Below are 23,771 nucleotides of genomic sequence, written 5' to 3'. Positions count from 1 at the left end.
AGAGTCCATAAAAGCTGGGACTTGTCCAAAGGAAGATAAAAAGAAGCCTAACTTACTAATTCCCAGTTAAGATTCAATTCCGTTACACTGTTCTAATTATAGAATTAACATATCAAAATTCAAGATTTATCTATCAATATTCATGGCTCAATATTATTGCATAAACTCAGGCAATTAAAAACCTCAAAGCCTATACCACCACAAAGCAAGAACCTAAAAATAAAAATGCATTGGGAAGAATAAAACGTTCTTCTTAATTAAAAATTTAGTTGACTATTATATACAAAGTAGAAACTTCAAAAGAATTTGCTTGAAAGTTTTTCCTAAATAATGAATGCCCACTTAGGTCGATTTAAGAATATCATAATTATTGATTATATTGCACATGGAAAAACTAAAGCTTTCTGTTTATAAGAAAGCTACCAAAGACAAACTGAACACATTTTCTTAGCCTTTACTTTTCACCACAGTCTCACAGAAAATACTGACAGGGAGAGGAAGGGTTTTTTCATAAGATTTCCGTATTCCTTTCCCATACTGCAACCAATACCCATTCTAGAGTCTTGGCCTGAAATTTTGTGGTTCTTCTTTCAACCTTTTACTTGTTAACGAAAGAATAGGGGACGAAGTCTCTTAGAAGCTCTCCAGACTACTTACCCTCACACCTGAACATTGGCCTGAGTGGCTATAAAAGGTGGCAAAGTACAACTGAAGTGGACTTGGATTCTTTAGTGATATACAAATTCATTTCAAGTAAATAAAAATAAATAAATAAGGGTGAACAGAGAATGGGAGAATCGAACTCAACGTTAATTAAAGTATAATGTCAACTGACAATCACAATTGAGTGTTTAACAGGTCACACTTGACTAAAGTCCTGGAAGCTTCTCTTCAGCCCAGAGTAAGATAAGGAAGTATGCCCTCATCACGTCTATTCATCATTGTACTGGAAATTTTAACCAAGGAAAAGAAGAAAGTATCCAGATTAGAAAGAAAAAAATAAAACTGTCTGAATGAACAGATTATAAAATCTTACATATGGCAAGTCACAAGGTATACACACACACCCTATTACAGTTACGTGAGTTATGCAAGGTGGCAGTAAACAACACCCCAAAGTCAAGGGCATTTTCATATGTTATCAGTGAAAACTCATGGATTGATGAGTTCATGGTTTGGCAGACATAAGGTTATGATAGTAATAATCCCCCCAAGAAGTATAGATTCAACTCAATTTCTCGCAAAATTACAGCTACCATTCATGGAAATTCAAAGAAACCAAAAGAGCCTAAACAAACTTGAAAAGGACAACAAACGTGAAGGACCATTATACAACTACAGTAATCAAGACTATGTGGTACTAGCTTATGGACACTACGTCTTATTTGTAGATTTTTATTACCACCAATTATTTGACATACTGATATTAATATAAACACAAGTAGAATAGTAAGACAAATAAACTGTTTTAAAGTACAAAGAAAAAAATTACAATTTACAAATGGGAGACAAAGATTTTTTTTGAAAAAGAATTTTAGTCTACAAAATTATACATCACTGACGCCCTGCAACCTCAAAATAAACAAAACCAATAAATCAAATAACAACCCATGAACACTGCTTCTATTTAAATATTTCTAATAACCATCTCACAAGGAGCCCTGGTAACATAGTGGTTATGTGTTGACGTGCTAACTGCAAGGTCAGATGTTCACAACGAGCAGGTACTCCACAGGAGAAAGATAGGGCTTGGAGAGCATACAAAAGTTTTATTGGCCTGCAAAGACAGAATCCCAAAGTATTAAAAAACCAACCTGTGCCACTGAGTCTATTCTGACTCAGAGCGACACTTTAAAACAGGATAGAGATGCCGCTGCGGGTTTTCAAGACTGCCCAACCCTTTACGGGAGTAGAAAGCATCATCCTCCTCCCTCAGAGTGAACTGCTGACCTTGAGGTTCACAGTTTAACGCATAACCCACTACACCATCTGAATACAGAGTACTTATATAAAAGTAGCCATTTATCAAAGATAGCCTCTGGTGGAAGCAAATCATTATTATTTGAAACTAAAACCATAAATTCATGTCAAAATTTGATTTTAAAAAGACAATAACATTCCTCAAAATAATTTAGTATTGTTTCATTTAATACATTTATGGCTTAGTGAGAATAAATTTTTACATCATAGCTGTTAGGAAAATAAATCTATGGTCATTTTCCTCTATCAAAACTGAATAGGGAAAGGCATAATAATTTTTAAAATGTGAGGAAATGAACTTACATAAGTTGGTATTTCCAAACTATCTGTGTTGACCAGTACTGGAGGAGGATTTGCCTTTAAAGAAAGAATTTTAAATGAGTTAGCTTAACAAGAAAATAAAAGCATTACATACTAATTCTCACAAATGTTAGAAGCATATGAAAGATGCCATTTCTTGGACCAAAGTTTTACATGAGCTTTTCATATACTAAAAATGATATACAGGTTCCAGCACTAAAGGGAAGGAAAAAATCAGGTATATGTAATTAGATTAAATTAGAGAAAGAAACTGTTATTTCTGCTAAAGTAGACATAATTTTAAGCTTTGAAAAGAAGTTTACCCTTTTTCATAAAATCCACAGATATTATTTAATATAACAACTTTTTCTAAGATGATTCAAAACATTAGCTTTTTTATTTCCAGGGAAACCTGTAACAATTCCAATTATATCATTCAGGGGGAAAAAACAAAAAATGTTGAACAAAGGGGTTTTTTGAACAAGGGGGGACCAATAAAAGGAGATATGCCATGCACACATAGGATTTAATCTAGAACTTGTAGGAAACTGAAACATGTAAAAGCATCCAAACATTTCCATCTGCAATCATTGCTCTCCATCCAGCTGTTATTTTAGACTACTCACAGGGGTCTATCACAGGATTAAGAAAGAAACAAACAAAAACAGGAGGAAAAATATACATTATCTTTCTCCTGCAGACTTAAGATTATCAAAGTATCAATACCAAATGACAATGTATTTTTTAAACATTTCATTAGGGGCTCATACAACTCTTATCACAATCCATACATATACATACATCAATTGTATAAAGCACATCTGTACATTCCCCGCCCTAATCATTTTCTTTTCTTTTTTTACATTTCATTAGGGGCTCATACAACTCTTACCACAATCCACACATATACATACATCAATTGTATGAAGCACATCTGTACATTCTTTGCCCTAATCACTCTCAAAGCATTTGCTCTCCACTTAAGCCCTCTGCATCAGATCCTCTTTTTTTTGCCCCCTCCCTCCCCGCGCCCCCCTCCCTCGGGAGCCCTTGATAATCCACAGCAAATGACAATATTTTTATAGATTCAAAGAGATGGCAATCTTTTAACTAAATGTTAGCAGATGGCTTTAATAAACATTACAATTCCAATTAACTGAGCTAATTACATAAAAGGTGCTCAAAATTAAACTTATTAAACAAAAGAACCATTTTCTCCCAAGATTTAGGCTTTTTAAAAGGATAAATATTCAGAGCTTAAATGTTTTACATTATTTTCAGCATAGTAGTACATCTGAATAACCACATGATAAAATTTGTAAAGGAATAGCACCGCTTCATGACTAAATAACTATATACTATACATGTGGGCTATACAAATCAGCTGGCTAAAAGTAGGTAATATTTTGAAATATGTAAACATAGCATTACCTGCACTAACTTTAAGTATCATAGTTTAGTTTCAAATGATCTTGTGAAATCAAGCCTAACAGTAAGTAAAAGTGCTAATTTAGTAGTCAATCTACAGATATCTGAGATTTTCTGAATATTTGAAATTGTTTGTTGACCAATGATCTTCACATTGACAATGTTTTACTTCATTAAAAATGTATATGGTATAACTTCATTGGATTCTGCTTATGTAATTATGGAAGAAGGCAAGAAAGAACACAGCCATTTGAATTTCTAATAATGTTAATATTTTTCAATAATTATGGCAGAAACATATTTGGTTTCCTGTGTCTGTTAACCATGAAACATGCAGTAGAAAAAGAATCTGGTTCTCATAAAAAATCTATGTCATCCAATTATTATTACAAGACTAGTTGCTTATAAAAAGTGAACTTATCACATGATCTAAAAGTTAACTTGTGATTCAAGTGATTTAAAAAATACTGCATACATTAAAGTAGCTATGAGTGAAATGAAATGCAGTATTAAATTTACTTCAAAGTAAAACAATGGGATGGTGAGGATGGGAGGATCTACATGCATCAAATAAAACTGGACACGAGTTCATGTTTGCTGTAGTTTGGTGTTGGATACATGAATGAGTTCATTGTCTTATACTCACTACTCAGTTAGCAACATGGATTTGCTCCAAAGACTAGGTCATTCTATGAAAATCGGTGTTATGTGAAAATAGAGGATGGCCATAGCAAATCACATGATGAAAGGTGACTACATTACTACCTAATGCCAAATTAATTATTACAAAACTGCCCAATCACTGAGAACCATGATGTAGTCAAGTGGAAATTACCACATATACTCGAGTATAAGGCGAGTTTTCCCACACATTTGTAACGTAGTTTCTGTTGTAAAATTAGGTGCCTCAGCTGATATTCGTGTCGGCTTATACTAGAGTATATACAGTATGTAAAAGCTATTTCATGTAAGTAAAAACCAATCCCTGTACCTCGTTTTCTCCATCAGTAAAGAGACAGTGTGTAAAACTGCCTTAACCTCTGTGAGGCTCTAGTGAATATAAAGGAAATATTGTAAATCATAGAAAACAACTTTTAAAAACACTTGGACAATAATAAAGTCCTAGATTTTACTTAGACACGAAGGGAATAAAGGGTAGGCATATTCCAGGAGGAGGAGGACTAATAAGCCCCTGAAGAATTTGACTAAGCATTAATAACAAAACTTATGAAACACAATTTTGTTTAAGCATCTTTTACTATGCTATTTCTTTAACAAAAGGTTTCCTAGTGATTGCTATTCTAACAATGAAAACATCCTCACATGATTTTAGAAGCTAATATTACATCTTAAAAATGTTAAAATAATCCTGTGACCCAGTTACTTAAAAACAGGGCATAATGTTTAGGAAGTGATCTACTATATAGTACACTACATTTCTTTTCTTTACCACTTATCAAAGTTTCATGCTGTTATTTGTCTAATGTCTCTATCTCCCCAACTAAATCATAAACAAGTATTTTCAAATGTAGTTTCATAGACCCTAGAGTAGTGGTTCGCAACCTTCCCCATGTCGCGACCCTTTAACACAGCTCCTCATCTTGTGGTGACCCCCCCAACCATAACATTATTTTTGTTGCTATTTCATAACTGTCGTTTTGCTACTGTTATGAATCGGGCAACACCCAAAGATGTCGCGACCCCCAGGTTGAGAACATCTTGGATTGTAATTTTATTTTAATTTGAGAAACATTGCATCAAACATTAAATGCTATCACTTAGGTGATCATTGTGGGTTAAGGTAATTATAAATGTACAAATGAAAACTGGAATTTGTAACAAAAAAGAAAGAAAACTGGAATTTGTAGTTACAAATGGAACTGAAGGCATTACAGGAAGATGTTATTGTTCAGTTAAAAAAAAGGCTCATTCAAATAATCCAAAGTATACTCAAAATAAGATTACTGGTAAAATGAAGTTTACCCTAAGGTTACAATAATGATGCAATATTTAATACTATTTATGATAAAAGAAAAATCCAGAAGCAAGAGGATGTGTTACTCTGGACATTGCCTTAATTGAACTACTCTCCTGCCATGGAAGAGGTATTTGTTATCTTTTCTCTTTCACAAATAACACTGGGCTCCTGAAGTGCAGGGACAATGCTATATTCATCTCCTTATTTTACAACTGAATAACAGCAACAACCACACTCCCAAAAAAGCTAAATGGAAAAGTACACACTTAGATACGAAAAAATAGCCTTCTCTCTGTCTCACATACACATCCCACCCACACACACATTACTTCAACTATGTAATTGGGAGAAATAACATTACTTCAACTATGTAATCGGGAGAAATAATAAAGGTTTGAAGGATCTGGTTTTCAAGAAGAGTACTTTCTTGGGAGAGCATGTATAAACCGGTGGATTTAATAGACCAAGTATCACAGAGATTATATTATTATACATCCAAAAGAAAAAGCACTGATTGTTCACTTCCTCAGTTTGCATGTGGAGAAACTGCAGCTCTTGAGAAATTAAGATTTTCCCCACCATCACACAGCCAGAAAGTAGTGAGGCAAAGAAAGTGATGGAGTCGGGTCTGTTTGACCAGAAGGTTCATGTTCTGCATCTTCAATAATCATTTTTCCTACACCACAATAATTCCTACTGCAGAGGGTTTGCATAAAGTTCAAATGACAAGATCAATATAAAAGTACTCTGAAAATATAAGAATTCTAAAAATAATAAAAGGCATTACAATTTCTTAATTAAGTATGTATTTGTGCGTGTATAATCTGCCTGACCTTCAAACTCACTCAAAAGTAGTCAGAAGCATAACCTTCCATTTTAATAAGTGAATGGGGCAATAAAACTCAGAGAGGCTAAAAAAAAAATCAAAACGAAACTCTAGTCCAACTATTACTTATGCAAGGTACAAAGGTAGAACTACACTCTATCTTGTGTCTTCAGCTTCTATTTCTATTACATACTGATGTAGTAAAATACAGAAGCAGACCACAGAAGGAAAATATCTTTATATAAGTTGTATATTCTAAGTGTTTTTTGAAATTATTTGAAGACAAAAATCAGTAATGATTATATTCATTTTACAATGCACAGGCTATACAAACTCAAGAGTACACATTCTGGACAATGGAACACAAGGGAGGCTTTCTCAAATGCAGCAAACTGTAAACCTATCTTCTATGGATTTTTGTAGTATATTTAAAATCTAAAGTGAGTCTAGGTAGAATAAATAAGCCCATCTTTAGGCCTACCTATATATCCCTCCCTCTTCTCTCTCTCTTTTAAAAAAAAATTTGTCTCCTGCTTTACTAGAGCAAAGAAACATGAATAGTCAAAATCTAAATGCTTGCCAGGTGCCCGTGTGACTGTGCTATGTCCTTCCCCTGTAATAATTATCCTTCGCATCATTACAACAGCACCTGAATTAGTATTCCAGATGAGTAAACAGAAGTTCAGTGTGGTTAAACTGGATAGAGAGTTGCATGGCTAATAAGTAGAAGGTACCAATTTGGGTCAAGGCCTGTATTTTTAACTAAGCTATACAATGTTTCAATAATTTCTAAGTGTAAGGGGAGGCACTAAAGTAGGAAGACTGAGAGTAAGTAAATATATTAGAGAAATCCAGCAGGTTTCTTAAGATGACACTGGTACAAAATCTCAGAGGAGTGTAGAAAATCATTTTTAAACAGATTCAGGATACAAGAATAAAACAGACATTTAAATATATTACTTAAAAATTTATTGTTAATGGATGTGTGGATATGGGAAGAGTTGTGTGAGCCCCCAATAAAATGATAAAATAGGATTTGTTGTACAAAGTCCTAGATACTTGGGAAGTTGTACATAGAGTAGTTAACACTGAAAGCTGTTCACTTAAGACTTATACTTTTAATTGTAGATTTAACTTCTGTTCTATAACATAGGGAGACTATCTATTCAATTCTTGATTTTACTTAATTTTTAGTGACTTTTCACAGAGTACCAAGATTATAAAGAAGTAGTAACACGTACGACTGATTTTGCTGAATATCTATAGTTTCCCCTGGAACCCTATTTTGTAAGAATGCTCCCACCAATTTTCATTTCTTAGAGGAGATGGGGATGTGTGCTGAAAAGTAAATAATCATGGTTGATCCCCTCCTGCTTTTTATGCCAATGGGGCTTATTTTGGAACTATGTTTTCACAGCTGACATACTATGTTTACTTAGATATGGTTACAGATCAATAACAAATGTTTACGGATTTACTCACATTTTGAATAAGACCTTTAAAACCAAAGACCATTACCTCAATACTTAATAATACTAACATTATTTGCACTTTCAATAAGTCTGTTGAAAGAGTAGTTAACGTCTCTCAAGTCACTCCTTCGGTGCTTAGTGGTGATGTTGGTTACGTATTGGGCTGCGACTGGCAAGGTAAGAGATTCAAATTTACCAGCTGCTTTGTAGGAGGAATATGGCATGCTCGCTATATGCTCCCAAAAAGAGCCAAAAGTCTCAGAAACTCTAATAGATTCGCTTATGAGTTAAGAGTCAACTCAAAGGCAGTGGTTTTGGGTAAGTCAGCTCCCTTGAGACTTACCAAAGCTCTGAAAATGAAAAATGTTCAAATTCTCTGATATTTGGGTATTATTTTATTGTGGGGTTAGCTGTTCCATCATTTAAAAAATGTTTTTAAACTAACTACTGTAGAATAGGTTTAAATTTATAGAAAATGTGCAATATTATCATAGAATTCCCATATACGCCATATTAGTTTTAACTAATAAAAATGAATTATGTAATCAAATGGTAGAAGGAGGCATATTTTCAAAGATGACAAATATATCCTGAGAAACAAAATGATACAAAATTTGTTTAAGTTTTTACATCTTTAAAATATGAATAAGATTTTCTGAAGTAAGAAAGTTTAAAAACTGAAACATAATACAGATGGTTCTAAATTATGAAGATAAGTGTAGATCATTTCTTTATTAGACAACTTAATTAAAAAGCAAACGTTAAATCTACTTTATATTAAATTGCAAATATTTAGTTCTTGGTACTACCCCATTGAAGCTCAAATTTAACAAAGAAAATATGAGAACAGTTTTAAAAGACTACAAATAAAATACTAAAAGCAAACCAAATTTTCATAATGAAAAAAAGAAACCAGTAACCTGTGGTATGGTGGGTAGGATGACAGTACTCTCAGCAGGGACTGGCAGGACAGGGATCACAGGGACAGTGGGAGAAGAGGGAGGTACAGCTTCTGTTGGCTAAAAATCATCAATGACAAAAATCAGGAAAAACACCAAAATAAAAGGGACACACACAACAGAAAGTTGTGACATAGAGATAGAATTTACACAAATAACTGAAAAAAATAAGTAAAATATTATAATGCTTCAGTTTAAATGACAAAATATTCTCTTCAGAAATTACTTTTAAAATTCTATCACTCTCAATAATTTTAATGATGAACTCTGCATAGTTGAATGACTTTTTCAGGGGTATAAATGAAAATTCAAATGATAATGATTCCTGAGACTCCTCCCTCTAGGAGCTAACAGACTTGCATGATAGGTAGACAGCAAAATATTGTTCTAGCATTCAAAATATATTTGGCTACTTTCCTCTGAGCATTCAAAGAACCAAAAGTTATTTTTTAGCCCACCAAGAAGGCAATTAAGATTTATAAATCCTCAAGCAAAAGATTCAAAGGCATTAAAATTTAATGCATATCATTTTAAAATAATCTGTGCTAGTGATTTCTACTATTAAGAAGAGTAAAACCTTACTAAACCTCCCTAAATAGTCATTTAACATTTAATCAACATTTCTTGAATGTTTATAATGTGCCTTATAAATTCCATAAGTTTTTTCTTTTTGTTATAAATGAAACATTACTTTCTTTGGATATTGAAAAGTAATTAGGGAAATTGGAAGGCAGATATAAGATGAGATATTAAAAGCATAATTCAGGAGGATCAAGTAGTCAGTGAAAATTTTTGAAAAGTTAGTCTGGCAGCAGGGAAACCAACAGCACGGGAGACAGGAGAATGGTCTGGAGAACTCTTCATGATAGAAACAACGGAGTTTCACCATTTCCCACCAAATACCATGCTTGACTTGATTAAGTAATTTTAAAAAGATTTAACTAGAACATATGAAATGTTTTGTAACAAGACCAATCCTTTAAATATTAATTCATAAATAAATATTTGCTATAAAAATAACACATAAGGACATTTTAATATGTTCATGTGGGGGGGGAGAACCCATCTTTTCATTTGATTTTTCTATGAACTTAATGAAGCATACTCTTATCTGTGTAAGAAAACCCTAAAACCAGATAGGTAAGAGGTCAGGGTATACCAGGGGTGTCAAACTGGTGGCCCGCGAGTTGCATGCAGCCCCCGAGGTAATTTTTTTGTGTTCCATGATGCTCTGAATTAAAATGTAACAAGGGAATCGTGTGTACGATATTACCTTGATCTCCTCTAAGTGCTATTTTCTTCTAACAATTTTTTTCCATTTTCATTTTATTTCAGAGCATTGTGGGCCACAAAAAATTACCTCGGGGGCTGCATGCGGCTCGTGGGCTGCCAGCTTGACACCCCTGGTACATAGCAAAAAGACTTTTTAAAAAGAACAAATGGCTAACATATCTTCAGAAGAACCAAACCCTGAAACCTCAGAAGAACCCAAAATAAACCTAGTTTAGATCTACTCTAACCTATACAACAGTCCAATTCTAAATGATATTTCAGTTGCCCTTTTCTTTTCAGGATGACAGCAATGAAGACTTATAAGACTTTCTAGACTCAAGTCTGAGAGCAAGAATACGCTTTCCTAGGGATCTAATAACTGGTAATAAGATAGCAGAAGTAGTGCATTATTAATAGAGGCTTTATTAAAATACATTAATATTAGTAATTAATAAAAGATGATTAACAGTCTTTGTAGGTCTGGCTCTGGACTCTAATCACCATTATATATTAGTTCCTATAGAAAAATATTCTTAAGTTCATCTAATATGTTTAAATCAATAATTTAATACCAATGACTTTTAAACGGCACTTATCTAATACATTTACAAATCTTAGAAAACCCATAGGTTCTAACTGTTAATTTATGACAAAAGTGGTATTTAAAATTTAATGCATATCATTTAAAAATAATCTGTGCTAGTGACTTCTACTATTAAGAACAGTAAAAGAACAAATAAATATGTCTAGAAACAAACAAGTAGAGAAACAAACAGAAGGAGAGAAAACATTTCTGTACAATAGAATGCCAACTTAAAAATACATAAAAAATGATCAAATTACAAAATCATCATTTAACAAACATTATTCAAGAAACACCAATGCAATTTTGGATGCAGTTTTTAATGGGATAGGTGTGTTTGCTTAATGCATCTCCTCTCAAAATACTTATTAGAGAGGAACACCAGAACAGATAATAATAAAAGTTAACATCATTTATTAATGGGACAAATCAAAAGCTTATGTAAGAATCCATTACTTTTGTGATACATTTATCAAATATGCATAACTTGAATCTAACATTAAGCATCAGACAAACCCAAATTGAGTGACAATAGAAAATTTGGTGTAGTCTTCAAATGCGTCAAGTCATGAGAAATCTATGTTTATTTTTATATGCTTGAAAATGGACCAAATGTAATATTTTCTTAATAAAGATCTCTAGTCCTAAGAAGAGAATCAGGTATTAGCTGAATGTTCCTTAGAAACAAGAATGGTTAGACTCCATCTCATGCTACCAGGAAAGCCCAATTCCCTAGAAATGGCTGTCATGTTGGTAGAAAGGGAACAAAGGAACACACTACAAGATGGACTGACACAGTGGTGTGAGGATGCAGTTGTGATGAAAGCACAGGGCTGGACAGTGTTTGGATCGGTTACGCACAGGGTTGCTATGAGTCAGAACCAATTTGATGGCACCTAACCACAATGATATAAAAAACAAAAGGCAATATACTACATGCTTCTGCACACTTACGGCCAAGAACAAAATAAAGCCCTTCATTATACACTATAAATATGTTCATGTTTACGATTATACTTAAACTCTATTGTAAACTTTTATCATGGCTAAACAAAAAAAAATTTTGTAAGGGGTTTTCCGGGAAAACCAGAAAACCTGCTAGACAAATTCTAAAAGAGCTGATAACACTTGCAAAAAAATTTTTAAACAAATTTTTTAACCTAGACAGCCTGTATCTTGTTAATCTACAGTTTAGAGGCCACTGAGCACTTTAAAACAAACATACAAATACAAATAAACCCCACTTGTCTCTTAAGGAAGGCAATTACTTGTCAGCAAGTACTCAAAACAAATGACACTTCAATACACAATTTCTAAGCCACAACGTAATAGACATTCAAGTTACAAGAGTTCCAAAGCAACTACAAAATAATTCATTTCATTTACCCAAAGTAAAAGTACAGCTCTGAGAGGAAGATAAAATTCTGGGAGGCTGTGTAAGGTTCTAAATTTGTTAAAATGTCAAACTTAAAATTCTAATATAAAGAAGAGTAGTCTATACAGCAAGCATTTTATAATTAGGTTCCTATAAAAATAATTCAGTAAAAGCGGTTTGAACTGGAAAAACCTATGTAATTCATTAATCTGACAATAATTACTGTCATCGTTCTTATTTTGCTCATTTCTATCACTCAATAAAATCAGCTACCTTTTTTTTTTAAATTTAGAGCATGTGACTAACAGGCTCAGTTGTTTCTATCCATAGCAATACCATGGAACCACTAGCCTCTGAGACTGCCTTCAGAGACTTGTTTCCATAACAACAGAGGCAATAATATTAACACAGTCTCAAAGAGCACTGCAGAAAATGTTATATATTTGTAAAGTAATTGAATATATTGCACATATCCTGAAAGTACTTAAAAAATCTAAATTGATAGCTTTCTGAAAAAATTTTAAACTGGCTTGTTTTTAAGATATTCAAGTTTTATAGTTTTACATTTCAAACAAAGTTTAAGGTCTTAAAATGATGAAATTAGTTTTTTAAACATACCACGTCTGAAGCTTCAAGAATAACTAGTACTTTACTGTTCATATTCTTGCACACATTCATGACTATGTACCTCTCCTTAATACCTTTATTAAGGTTCACAGGTAGCACAAATGGTTAACCCCTAAGTACCAGCCAAAGACTGAAGATTCAAATCTAAACAACAAACAAAAATAACTCGCCACCATCAAGTCCTGACTCACAGAGATCCTACAGAACAGAGTAAAACTGCCTTGGTGTAACTCTTTATGGATGTAGACGGAATTGCATTTCTTCCACAGAGTGGCTGGTGGTTTCGAACTGCTGACCTAATATAAAACCCACTATACACCACAAGGGCTCCTAAATCTACCTAGAGGCACCCTGAAAAACACGCACAGCATCAGCTTCCAACAGATCATAGCCTTAAAATCACTTTGGAGTCATCTACATTGAACAGATCATACCCTTAAAATCACTTTGGAGTCATCTACCATGAAACAGAACCAACTAGGAAAGCAACTTTTCTGAGTCTGTAACTTTGTGTGAATAGGAAGCCCTGTCTTTTTCCTGTGGAGCAACTGGTGGTTTTGAACTGCTGACCTTGTAGAAAGCAGCCCCCCAAATAACTATTGTGCCACTAAGGATCCTAACAATTACCTTCATTCAATTCTTTTCTGCTTAAAATAGCCAAAGAGCTTTTTGATCATGTTTATATGAATTTTGACTAATAGAGGAAGAAGGACGAGACTGAAGAGGCAAGCAGAAAGGCTACTATGATAATCTAGTTGAGAAGTGATTCAAGAGTTAAACCAGATATCGGTAATGGTAAAATGGACATTAAGAATACATAAATTTTGAATGTAATATTTATACCTACCTGGTGACTGATGGGAAATGGGACTACGAAGCATTATTAAGAACACCATCTAGGAAGGCCACTAAAAATTATCTTTCATATCATAGTTAGATCCAGGCATAAAAGATTTACAAGGCAAACAGAATACACTGAAAACTTTTTCCTGACTAAATTATTTATCAAAATAATCTTCATAGCACAAAATGGATCTTCAAAGAAAGATAACCATACTTTCAGGTACCTAATAATTGCTTCTATCTTATGCTTATATCATGTGTTACATGAGTGGGATAAACTAAGCTTAGATAATTATACAAGAAATAAGAAGATGTTAGGTAAAATTTATACTGTATTTAGAGAATTAGACATGTGATTTAGCAAATCTTTTGATATCAATATCTTCAGATAACAAGGGAAACTACCTGAGTGCCAGGGTTGGCCCCTGAGAACATTTAATTTAGTTAATATTTTTAATCAAAATTCATTGGATTACAATCTTTAAAGATATATTATGTCACAATGAGATATGTTGCTTTGGTCAAGTGTCAAAGGAGTTATCTAAAAGTGAGAGAAAAGGGGGGAGGGATATTCTTTTAGATATGCATTCAAAAACCAAACAAAAAAGACACTGCCTTGGGTTGATACTGACTCATAGCAACTCTATATTGTAATTGAATTGCCTCTTTGAGTTTCCTAGACTTTAATACAGGAGCAGACAGCCAATTCTTTCTCCGGTGGAATAACTGGAAAATTAGAATCACCGACTTCATAACTAGCAACTAAACACTAAACCCACTACATGTCACCAAAACTTCTTAGATGGGAACACGGGGAGGGTGTGAGGTGGGGTAGCCCTTAAACCCACTGCCACTGTGGGTTTCTGAAACTGTAAATTTTAAGACAAAACGAAAGTCTCATCTTTCTCTGGCAGAGCATCTGATGATTTTGATCTGCTGACTTTGTGGTTAACATCCAACACATAGCCCACTGTGCCACTAGGGCTTCTTTAGACGTGGAGAGGAGAAAATACAGCTTTGTAAATTTATAGAAATTTTCCTTGGAAATCACTGTTTTCAAGAGGGGTCTAATATCTTCAGAATAAAGGTATTTTCTATGGCTTAATTTTAAATCTTATTTTATTCAGATGTTCTTCTGTCAGTCATTAATAATGTATCCCAAAATAAATGGTAGAGTCAAAACATAAAACTTGCTCTCTGAATCAGCTGAGTATGTCACCCATGTCTTAACTATCTCAGAAGAAAAGAGCTATATACTTGGTATTTTTAAAAACAAAACTTAAGGATATTAAAATATAAAGTCTTGGTTTTAAAATAACAAAGGGGAAGTAGAAAAATTTATTGAGAAATTAATATTATATTATAGAAACATGGCTACAAATTTGTTAGTTCACTTAGATCAACAACTTGTTCAATCTTTGGTTCACAAGATTCTTGATAATTCCTTCATCATTCCTTAAAAACAATTATATTCTACCATTCAGCTGATCATCTTAGACTTGTAGAAGGATGACCTTAACACAAAAATTTTAAGCCAACACTTGGATTTATAGATATGGCTGTATAATTAACATAATGGGATGAAACTAGCTGCAGTATGCTTTCTTTTTCCTTCTTCATCTTAACTTGATTTCATCAGAACAGAGCTAAAGAACCATGCACCACTACGAACGTCAAATTCACGATTAATAACATAGTATAGACCCTTAATGATGCCCGGGAATCACTCCTGTACTCCTGCACATTCCTAGGTGATGATTCAGACCCAGCTATTTCTCAAGTCTTCTATTGTAGCCCTGAGGAACACTGCAATTCTGACTACCAACACAGTAAAACTGACTACTCAAATATCCTAAAAAGGCTCTTGCCTCAAAGCCTCTTTGCTATTATTACTCTGCAGAAAATGTTCTTGTCCCAGATATCAACATGACTTAATTCCATGTCTTCTGTGTCCTTACTCAAGTAGCACCTTCAAGCTACAGTATTCCGTGGTAATCGTGAAAGTATTCTACACATACAACACACAATTTTCATGGTCTACTTTTCTCCAGTTTACAAGGGGGTACCCAACCCCCCTCCCCAAAATATGGAGTAAAAACCTCCTCTGAGCGGAGCTTTCAGAGAAGGCATTTTTCCAGTCGCTCTGATTTAACGCAGCCAGTGCCATAGCCTAAGAAGCTTCTCTCTGGTCATAGTGGATATTTTTAAAAGCAGTTTCGCTCAAGCCTCATTTTTGTGATGAATGACTTAAGAGAACAGTTTGTAGTTGTGAAATTTTGTTGCTTGCTTGGGAAAAATGACGCAAACTGTTGTGATACTGAACACAACTTATACTTACTTACAAGGACAGTGCTATGGGCAAAACTCGTGTACAAAGAGTTTTCTCGTTTCAAAAGAGGTGAAATGTTGACTGATCACAAACCATGTTCTGGAAGTCCCGAATGGACAAAAATATAGAACAAAATTCATGCAATTGTGATTGAAGACCAGCGACAAACCATTGAAGAGATGGGGACGTTATCTGGACTATCTTGGAGCTCAGTTTGGCAAATTTTAACCGAAGATTTGGGAATGAGCAGGGGTCGTTGCAATATTTGTGCCCTGGGTTTTGAATGACCAGCAAAAAAAGAGTGTCAACTGGAAACATGCTGAGCTTTGAAAAACACTGACCCAGATTCCCCCCTGCCAAGCTACCGCCAGGTCAGACTGTTAATCAAGCTGTCTATTTATAAGTTCTGAAAAGATTGTGGAACAGTATGGGACAAGAAAGGCCTGATTTAGTCAGTCAGGGTGCAGTGTAGCAACGATGAAACATACAACTTTCCTCTAGTTTCTAAATACTCCTCCTCCCCCCACTATCATGATCCCAATTCTACCTTACAAATTTGCCTAGTCCAGAGGATGTACACTGGTACAGTTAGGAACTGGAAACACAGGGAATCCAGGACAGATGATCCCTTCAGGACCACTGGTGAGAGTGGCGATACTAGGAGGGTAGAGGGAGCGTGGAGTAGAAAGGGGAAAAAGACTACAAGGATCTACATATAACCTCCTCCCAGGGGGATGGACAACAGAAAAATGGGTGAAGGGAGATGTCGGACAGTATAACATAAGACAAAATAATTTATAATTATTAAGTGTTCATGAGAGAGGGGATAGCAGGGAGGGAGGGGGAAACATGAGGAGCTAATGCCAAGTGCTTAAGTGGAGAGCAAATGTTTTGAGAATGATGAAGGCAATGAATGTACAAATGTGCTTTACACAATTGATGTATGTATGGATTGTGATAAGAGTTGTATGAGCCCCCAATAAAATGATTTTTAAAACAGGCCTGATTTGTGGCAGATGGAAGACTGGTTTTGCCACAATAATGCACCAGGTTCATGCAGTCATCTCAGTGCACCAGTTTTTGAGCAAAGAAACAGCATGCCTCCCTGACCCCACTCACCTGACCTTGCACCATGCAACTTTTTTTTTTTTTGGTTCTGCGAATGCAGAGGGACAGCGATTTGATGACATAGAAGAGGTGAAGAAAAAATGAGGGAGGTGCTGTTAACCATCCAAACAGATGAGTTTAAAAAATGTTTCCAAGAATGGAATTGCCAGATTTGACAAATATATCAAGTGTAATGGAGAGTACTTTGGAGGCGTTAAGGTTGTTTTGTAAAGCCACTTAAATAAATAGTTTTGGAAGAAAAGCGCACACTTTCTTGTTGGGTGGTTGGAGGCCCCCTGGCATGTCATATTTTATTTAACTGCATTTAGTAACTGTTGTCCTGCTTTACTATCAGCTCTGCAGAACCAAGGATTTCAGTTCTACCCACTTCTGTTTACAGTGCCTAGCACAGTTCCTAGCACAAAGGAAGTGTTTAATAAATACTTGTCGGAAAAATTAAACAACAAAATCAAAGAAATCTACTTCATTAGCACTCCAAACAACTTAAAAGTCTTTCAGCAGGCCATGAAGTTATCAGACAGTGTATCCCACTGGTATGCAATACTATCTCTTTTAAGTAGCTCAAGAATTATTTAATTTTGTTATAGCTACTACTATTTTTACTAATTATGATTTTAAAATGAATATGACATGTTATAATCCTTAGATTAGGGCTTGGCAAACTTTTCTTGAAAGGACCAGATAACAAATATCTCAAGCTCTGCAAGTCATACAATTTCTGTTGCAACTCCCTAACTCTGTCACTACAACTTGAAAGCAAGGACACCCTGTGAACAGATAGTTGTTCCTGTGCACTAATAAAAACTTATTTACAAAAAAAGAAATCTGTAGGAGGGATTAGTCTGAAGGCTCTAACTTGCTATTTTCCTAAAATCAAACTCACTGCCATGGAGTCAATGCTGACTCATAGAAACCCCTGTAGGTTTCTGAGACTGTAACTGTCGACGGGAGTAGAAAGCTTTACCTTGGGTGTCATTAAATCAAGTGAAGAAAATGAAAAATTACTTTAGAACAAGTTACTTTTTTATTGGAATAAATTATTTCCATTCCTTATTACCCATTTTACTGAAAAAGGGCATAATTAAAATACAATAAGTGTCCTCAAGTGTCATTTAGAACTTCAATATTATTAAAAAGTCTATATAATAAAGTTGTATAAATGCTTTTATTAAAAATTCAAAAATAAAGTTGTGTCCTTAAAATCAAAATAATTTAGATTCTATTAAGATTAAAGTTAAGTTTTTCCCCTTCTAGAATCCTGCTACGGTATTGAATAATTTTATTGGGGCTAGTACAACTCTTATCACAATCCACATATCCATCCATTGTGTCGTGCATATTTGTTGCCATCAAGATTTTAAAAACATATTCAGACTACTTGAGCCTTTGTTATCAGCTCATTTCCTCCCTCCTCCTCCTCCTTCTCTCCATCCTCTGTCATGAATCCTTAATAATTTATAAATTATTATTTTTCCATGTCTTACACTGTCAGATGTCTCCCTTTGTCCCCGTATCTGCTGTCTATCCCCCTGGGAGGGGGTTATGTATAGGTCATTGTGATTGGCTCCCCCTTCCCTCATGACATGACTACTCTTAATATTGGCCCTGAGGAGTTTATCTGTCCTGTATTCCCTGTTCCTAGCTCTTATCTGTACCCATGTATGTGCTCTGGTCTAGCCAGATTTGTAAGGTAGAATTAGGGTCATGATAGTGGGTGTGAGAAAGCATTAAAGAACCAAAGGAAAGGTGTATGTTTCATGGGTGCTATACTGCATCCTGATGGCTTGTCTTCTCCTCACAATCCTTCTGTAAGGGAATGTCCAATTGTCTATTGATTGGCTTTGGGCCTCAACTCCGCACTTTCCCCCCACTCACATGGACATGACATTTTGTTCTGGGTCTTTGATGCCTAATGCCTGATCCTGTGGACACCTCATGATCACACAGGTTGGTGTGCTTCTTCCATGTGGGCTTTGTTGCTTCTCAGCTAGATGGCTGCTTGTTTATCTTCAAGCCTTTAAGACCCCAGAGCTTTTGATAGCCGGGCACCATCAGCTTTCTTCATCACATTTGCTTATGCACCCGCTTTGTCTTTAGCAATCATGTCGGGAAGGTGAGTATCATGGAACACAAGTTAAACAGAATAAAATGTTCTTGCATTGAGGGAGTACTTGAGTGGAGACCCAATGCCCATCTGCTACCTTACTACTAAACCTATAAATATATGCACATAGATCTATTTTCCCATCATCATATATATATTTACATATGTCCATGCCTGTATAAATGCCTTTTTCCCCCCTAGGTCTTTCCTCTATTTCCTTTAACTCTCCTCTTGTCCCATTATCATGTTCAGCCTTCATTGGGATTTTAGTAATTCCTCTCAGTTATATTGCCCTTGATCAAACTCTACCAGACCTCCTATACCCTCCGCCATCGATTTCCAGTCACTTGTTGCTCCATTGTCCCTGGGTTTGTTAACACCCACTTTCTTTCCCTCCCCCTCTCCCATGTCCCCCTAGAAAGTTGATCCACTGTTCTCTCCTCCAGCTTGTTTAAACTGCCTATCTTATCTAGAAAGACATGCAGAGATAAGATGTACAAACACAAGACCGAGCAAAACAAAGCAAAAGAAATTAAAACAATAACCCCAACAAAGCCAACGACAAAAAAGAAAAGAAAAGCCTATAAATAGTCCAAGGTCTATTTGTTAACCTTACAAGTGTTTTCCAGTCCAGTCTGATTGGGCGCCATGTCCTGGCACCACAGTCTATTTTTGGTGTTCCCTGGGGACTTCATTGTTCTGCTCCCCTTGCTGTTCTGTTGTGTAACTCATTCTTAAGATTGCAATGCATCTTGTCCATTTTTATTCTGTCTTCTAGAATAATTTTAAGTTAATTACTTTTTCAAATTTGTAGCCCTTTGACATATTTACTGGATGGTTCCTATCAAGATTCGTAAGAGGTAAACATAGAAAAACAAAAACCAAGGTTGTTTTAATTCAAAATTCAGATTATAATTCCCAATTCTTTTCCTTAAAACCAACAAAAAATTATAATGCAATCAATGGAACCCACCTTGTCTTTATCACACCAGAGCTAATTGAATAATCAGTGCTTAGTATTACAAATACTGACAAAATTGTTGAGAAATGGAATTTAAATTGGTGCTTATAAAGGTAAAATAAGCAATGGGGATGATTACTATGAAGAGAACATTTTTAAATATTTTAATAATTTTATTAAAGGGCAGAAGAAGTTATGATTAGGTATCTCCTAAAGTTACACTTTTTCCAGATGGCAAAGCCAGTTGGTTTATACTTTCATAAAACTAGCTCAGTCTTTGTTGATTGATTTGCATATTCCTGTAGAGTTATATCACAAGTTGCTTTATTTAAAGTTTGGAAAATGAGGTGATAATTGTAGGCTACTGTTTTTCACATGACTTTAACAACTATTTTTACCTTTATCAAAATTCTAAACTGTAATATAAAAGTGGACAACTAAAATGTTTCTAAAGAGTAGCAGGAAATAAAAATAGCACAGAAAATTTTTTAAAAAGCTAAGTAAAATGATGCTAAGAGTTTTATATCTATATAAAATATACATGCCTTACAAGTTTTTCCAGAGGCCTTTGAACTATTTTTGAAATAGCAATGAGCTCATAACATCCTGTAATGTACACTTGCTAAACCACCACCTCGGCTGATGGATTGTGTATGCTGCGATGCCAGAAACCACGCCACCAGTATTCCACGGGCCAGTTTCTGGAAAAGGACATGATGGTTGGTAAAGTAAGAGGAGCAGCAAAGAAGAAACGATCCTCAAGGAGCTGGACTGGTACAATAGAGGCTTTAACAATAGGCTGGAAGATGGCAAGACCAGGTCACTAAGAACTGGAAGTATCCAACAAAAACATCAATGTACTTGCTCACTTTCCAACAATCAAATATGTGTCCTTGGAGATGATTTAGGCTCTTAGTGACTTTGTAGGAAAAAGAATGCTACTACAGGGCATCCAAGGCTGTTGAGAAGAACAGGGATTTTTCACTTGAGGAAGTCGGGTGGCGTGGCTCAAGCTATGGTACTTTCAATTGCCTCACAGGCATTTGAAAATTGGACAATAAATAAGAGGGAAGAATTAATACATCTGAATTATGGTGAAGTGCAGCTAGAACGCTTCTGAGGAGTGAGGATAGATAGATTTAGTCTTACGTACTGTGGATATGGTATCAGTAAAAAGCTATCCTTGGATGAAGACATCATGTTGGGTAAAGTAGGTCAACAAAAGAGGAAGTCCCTCAACCAGATAGATAGACACACTGTCTGCAACAATGGGCTCCAAGGTAACAACGGTGAGGATGCCAGGACCAGGTCTTGTTTCACTCAGTTGTATACAGGGTTGCTGTGACACAGTGGCACCTAACGACAATTGTCTACTGAGGCAGACTGTCAGATCTTTACCCAAAGAGCAGCTGGGTTAGAATCACTCATCTTCTTGGTTAGCAGCTGACTAGTTACCATGGTGTCACCAGATTACTCTGCAAGCTACAGTCCTATGTAAAAACGGTTTGGGAAACTTAACAGTAACAAATGCTTGGAAGGCTCCAACTTCCCAGCCACCCTCAGATTAAATGGACATAAGTTTACACGGAATTCATTCATTCAATAAATATTTATCAGGTGCATTTTCTGTGATAAGAAGAGATTGTAGTCTCATCTCCTGTGAAGCTTACAGTTTATCAACTGAGACCACCCAGTTGACTACTATATTACAGTTCTGTAGAGTGTCAAGAAGTACAATTCTGATATAAATAAGCATTCCTTGAAAATAAACAGCAAGTAAAAACATGTTACATGCTGAACACCAAGAACACATCGGTCAGTCATTTGTAACAGTATAACTGATTATTTTAAAGGTAAACTTTAAAATTTACTTGAATATACTTAAGTCACAATTACAGCTTATGATATTCTCATGATAAACAGAGCTATCTAACTATCACAACACTAAACATAAACTACTAAGTTGAACATTATTTACACCTATTATTAACTTATATAACCAATTTCATCTTTTTTTAACTATGACTAATCTCATCTAGATTATATGATCAATTTTGTATTGTAAAAAGCCATCCTCAGGGGAATGGCTAACCAGAAATCTGCAGGAAGTTTAGTAGGGAACCATGAGAATATATGGGGAAAGGCAGCTATGAGATGGTTACATGGCTTGATGAATTTGAGCAACATCAACAAGAGCAGTATCCCTGAATAGAATAAATCAGGGAGAGGTGGAAAATGGGGTTAGAGATATTGCCAGGGATCTGATCATATTGGACTTTCTTGGATTTGTTTGGCTAAGGAAGATTTGGTATTTTCTAAAAATGTAATCAGGAGCCATGGGACGCTGAATGCAAGGTATTAGCATGAACAGATTCATATTTTCTAAGAGTGAATTTGGATTCTAGGCAGGTAAAGAACTCACTGCTGAGAGGAAAGAATGGAATGGGGATCAGTTAGATGACTGCTGCTGTACTTCAGACAACAAATAAAAAATAATTTCCATTAGTAGTTGTAGAAGTGGTAAAAGTGGTCAGATTACAAATATATCCGGAATTCAGAGGGTCAGTAAGATTTGTCATTAGACTGAGTGTAAAATAAAAGATGATCCCAAGGACATACTAAAGGGAAAAAATGGAGAGAACAACACAATTAGTTGTTTTTAAAATGTTAACTCTGAGAAGCTTAACCCAAAGTAGGCATATCAAGTAGTAATCTAAATAAATGTATAAGTCATTTTAATAACAATTAACCCAACCCAGCCCCTGGTATCAAGTCAACTTACAGAGACTGTTTATTGTGCAGCATATAACTGACTCTCTGGGTTTTCAAGGTTTTACATCTTTATGGGAGCAGAAACTCTTATCTTTTTTACCATGAAGCAAACAGTGGATTCAAAGTGCTGACCTAGTGTTTATTAGCAACCCAATGTTCAACACAATACAACACCAGTGAACCTTGTACAGGGATTAGCTGTGAGCTAAAGAGAAAATATATTGATAGTATTTCAAGGGCTCAAAAATGGATGAGATCATTTGAAATAGGCACACAGACGGAAGACTGAATTCAAAGGCATTCCATGTTTGCTGTCAAGTCTGCCTCAACACATGGTAAACTGTGCACAACAGAATCAGGCACTTCCTGGTCCGGCACCATTCTCATATTCTGTTGCAGACTGGATCTTTGTGATCCATGTTTCCAGAAATAGATCACTAAGCCTTTCTTCCTAGCTCATCTACAACCTTTGCTGAAATCTGTTCAGGATTGAGAAATTGGGAGGGGGGGATGCGAGATTCCACTAAGAAACCTGAAGCTGATGGAAGCAAAAGGTCACTATCTACGAAGTCAAGCAAAAACATTAAACAGAATCCATCTCATGCTTATGAGTAAGTCAAAAAAGTAATGCTACAAAATCACAGAAACCTTCATTAAACAAAATATGAGGCTAGCGTTTCTTGACACTATCCTTCATGTCGGTCTATTACACTTCTGAAGGTGATGCTTCCACCTCTAACACGTCTTCAAAGAATTCTGCACTTTTCAATTTATACCACATCAAAATAGCAATTTTGGTCTCCCTGAGGTACTTAAATTGTGTTCACTTGAATT

The 23,771-nt window shown here is 35.1% G+C and overlaps 1 protein-coding gene and 1 non-coding gene across 6 annotated transcripts in view; both read right to left on the bottom strand.

The window, feature by feature from the left end:
• Positions 1 to 23,771, bottom strand: part of DLG1 (discs large MAGUK scaffold protein 1) — a 235,722-nt gene that overhangs the window by 117,011 nt on the left and 94,940 nt on the right. For 3 of the 5 annotated variants that reach the window (XM_075556240.1, XM_075556241.1, XM_075556239.1), the window contains exons 6-7: positions 8,905 to 9,003; positions 2,284 to 2,337 (exon numbers count right to left, since the gene is read on the bottom strand). In XM_075556240.1, the coding sequence (XP_075412355.1) occupies positions 2,284 to 2,337; positions 8,905 to 9,003 (153 nt within the window). The remainder of the gene's footprint in view (positions 1 to 2,283; positions 2,338 to 8,904; positions 9,004 to 23,771) is intronic. The other 2 variants (XM_075556243.1, XM_075556242.1) reach the window with 1 other exon arrangement.
• Positions 11,867 to 11,928, bottom strand: LOC142455755 (U7 small nuclear RNA). The gene has a single exon (XR_012785894.1). It is a non-coding gene; the product is annotated as a U7 small nuclear RNA (small nuclear RNA).

This window comes from Tenrec ecaudatus, chromosome 8, assembly GCF_050624435.1.
Source record: "Tenrec ecaudatus isolate mTenEca1 chromosome 8, mTenEca1.hap1, whole genome shotgun sequence".
Lineage (NCBI taxonomy): Eukaryota > Metazoa > Chordata > Mammalia > Afrosoricida > Tenrecidae > Tenrec > Tenrec ecaudatus.
The sequence above is the reverse complement of the archived record's forward strand: the minus strand, read 5'-3'. Positions and strand labels throughout refer to the sequence as shown.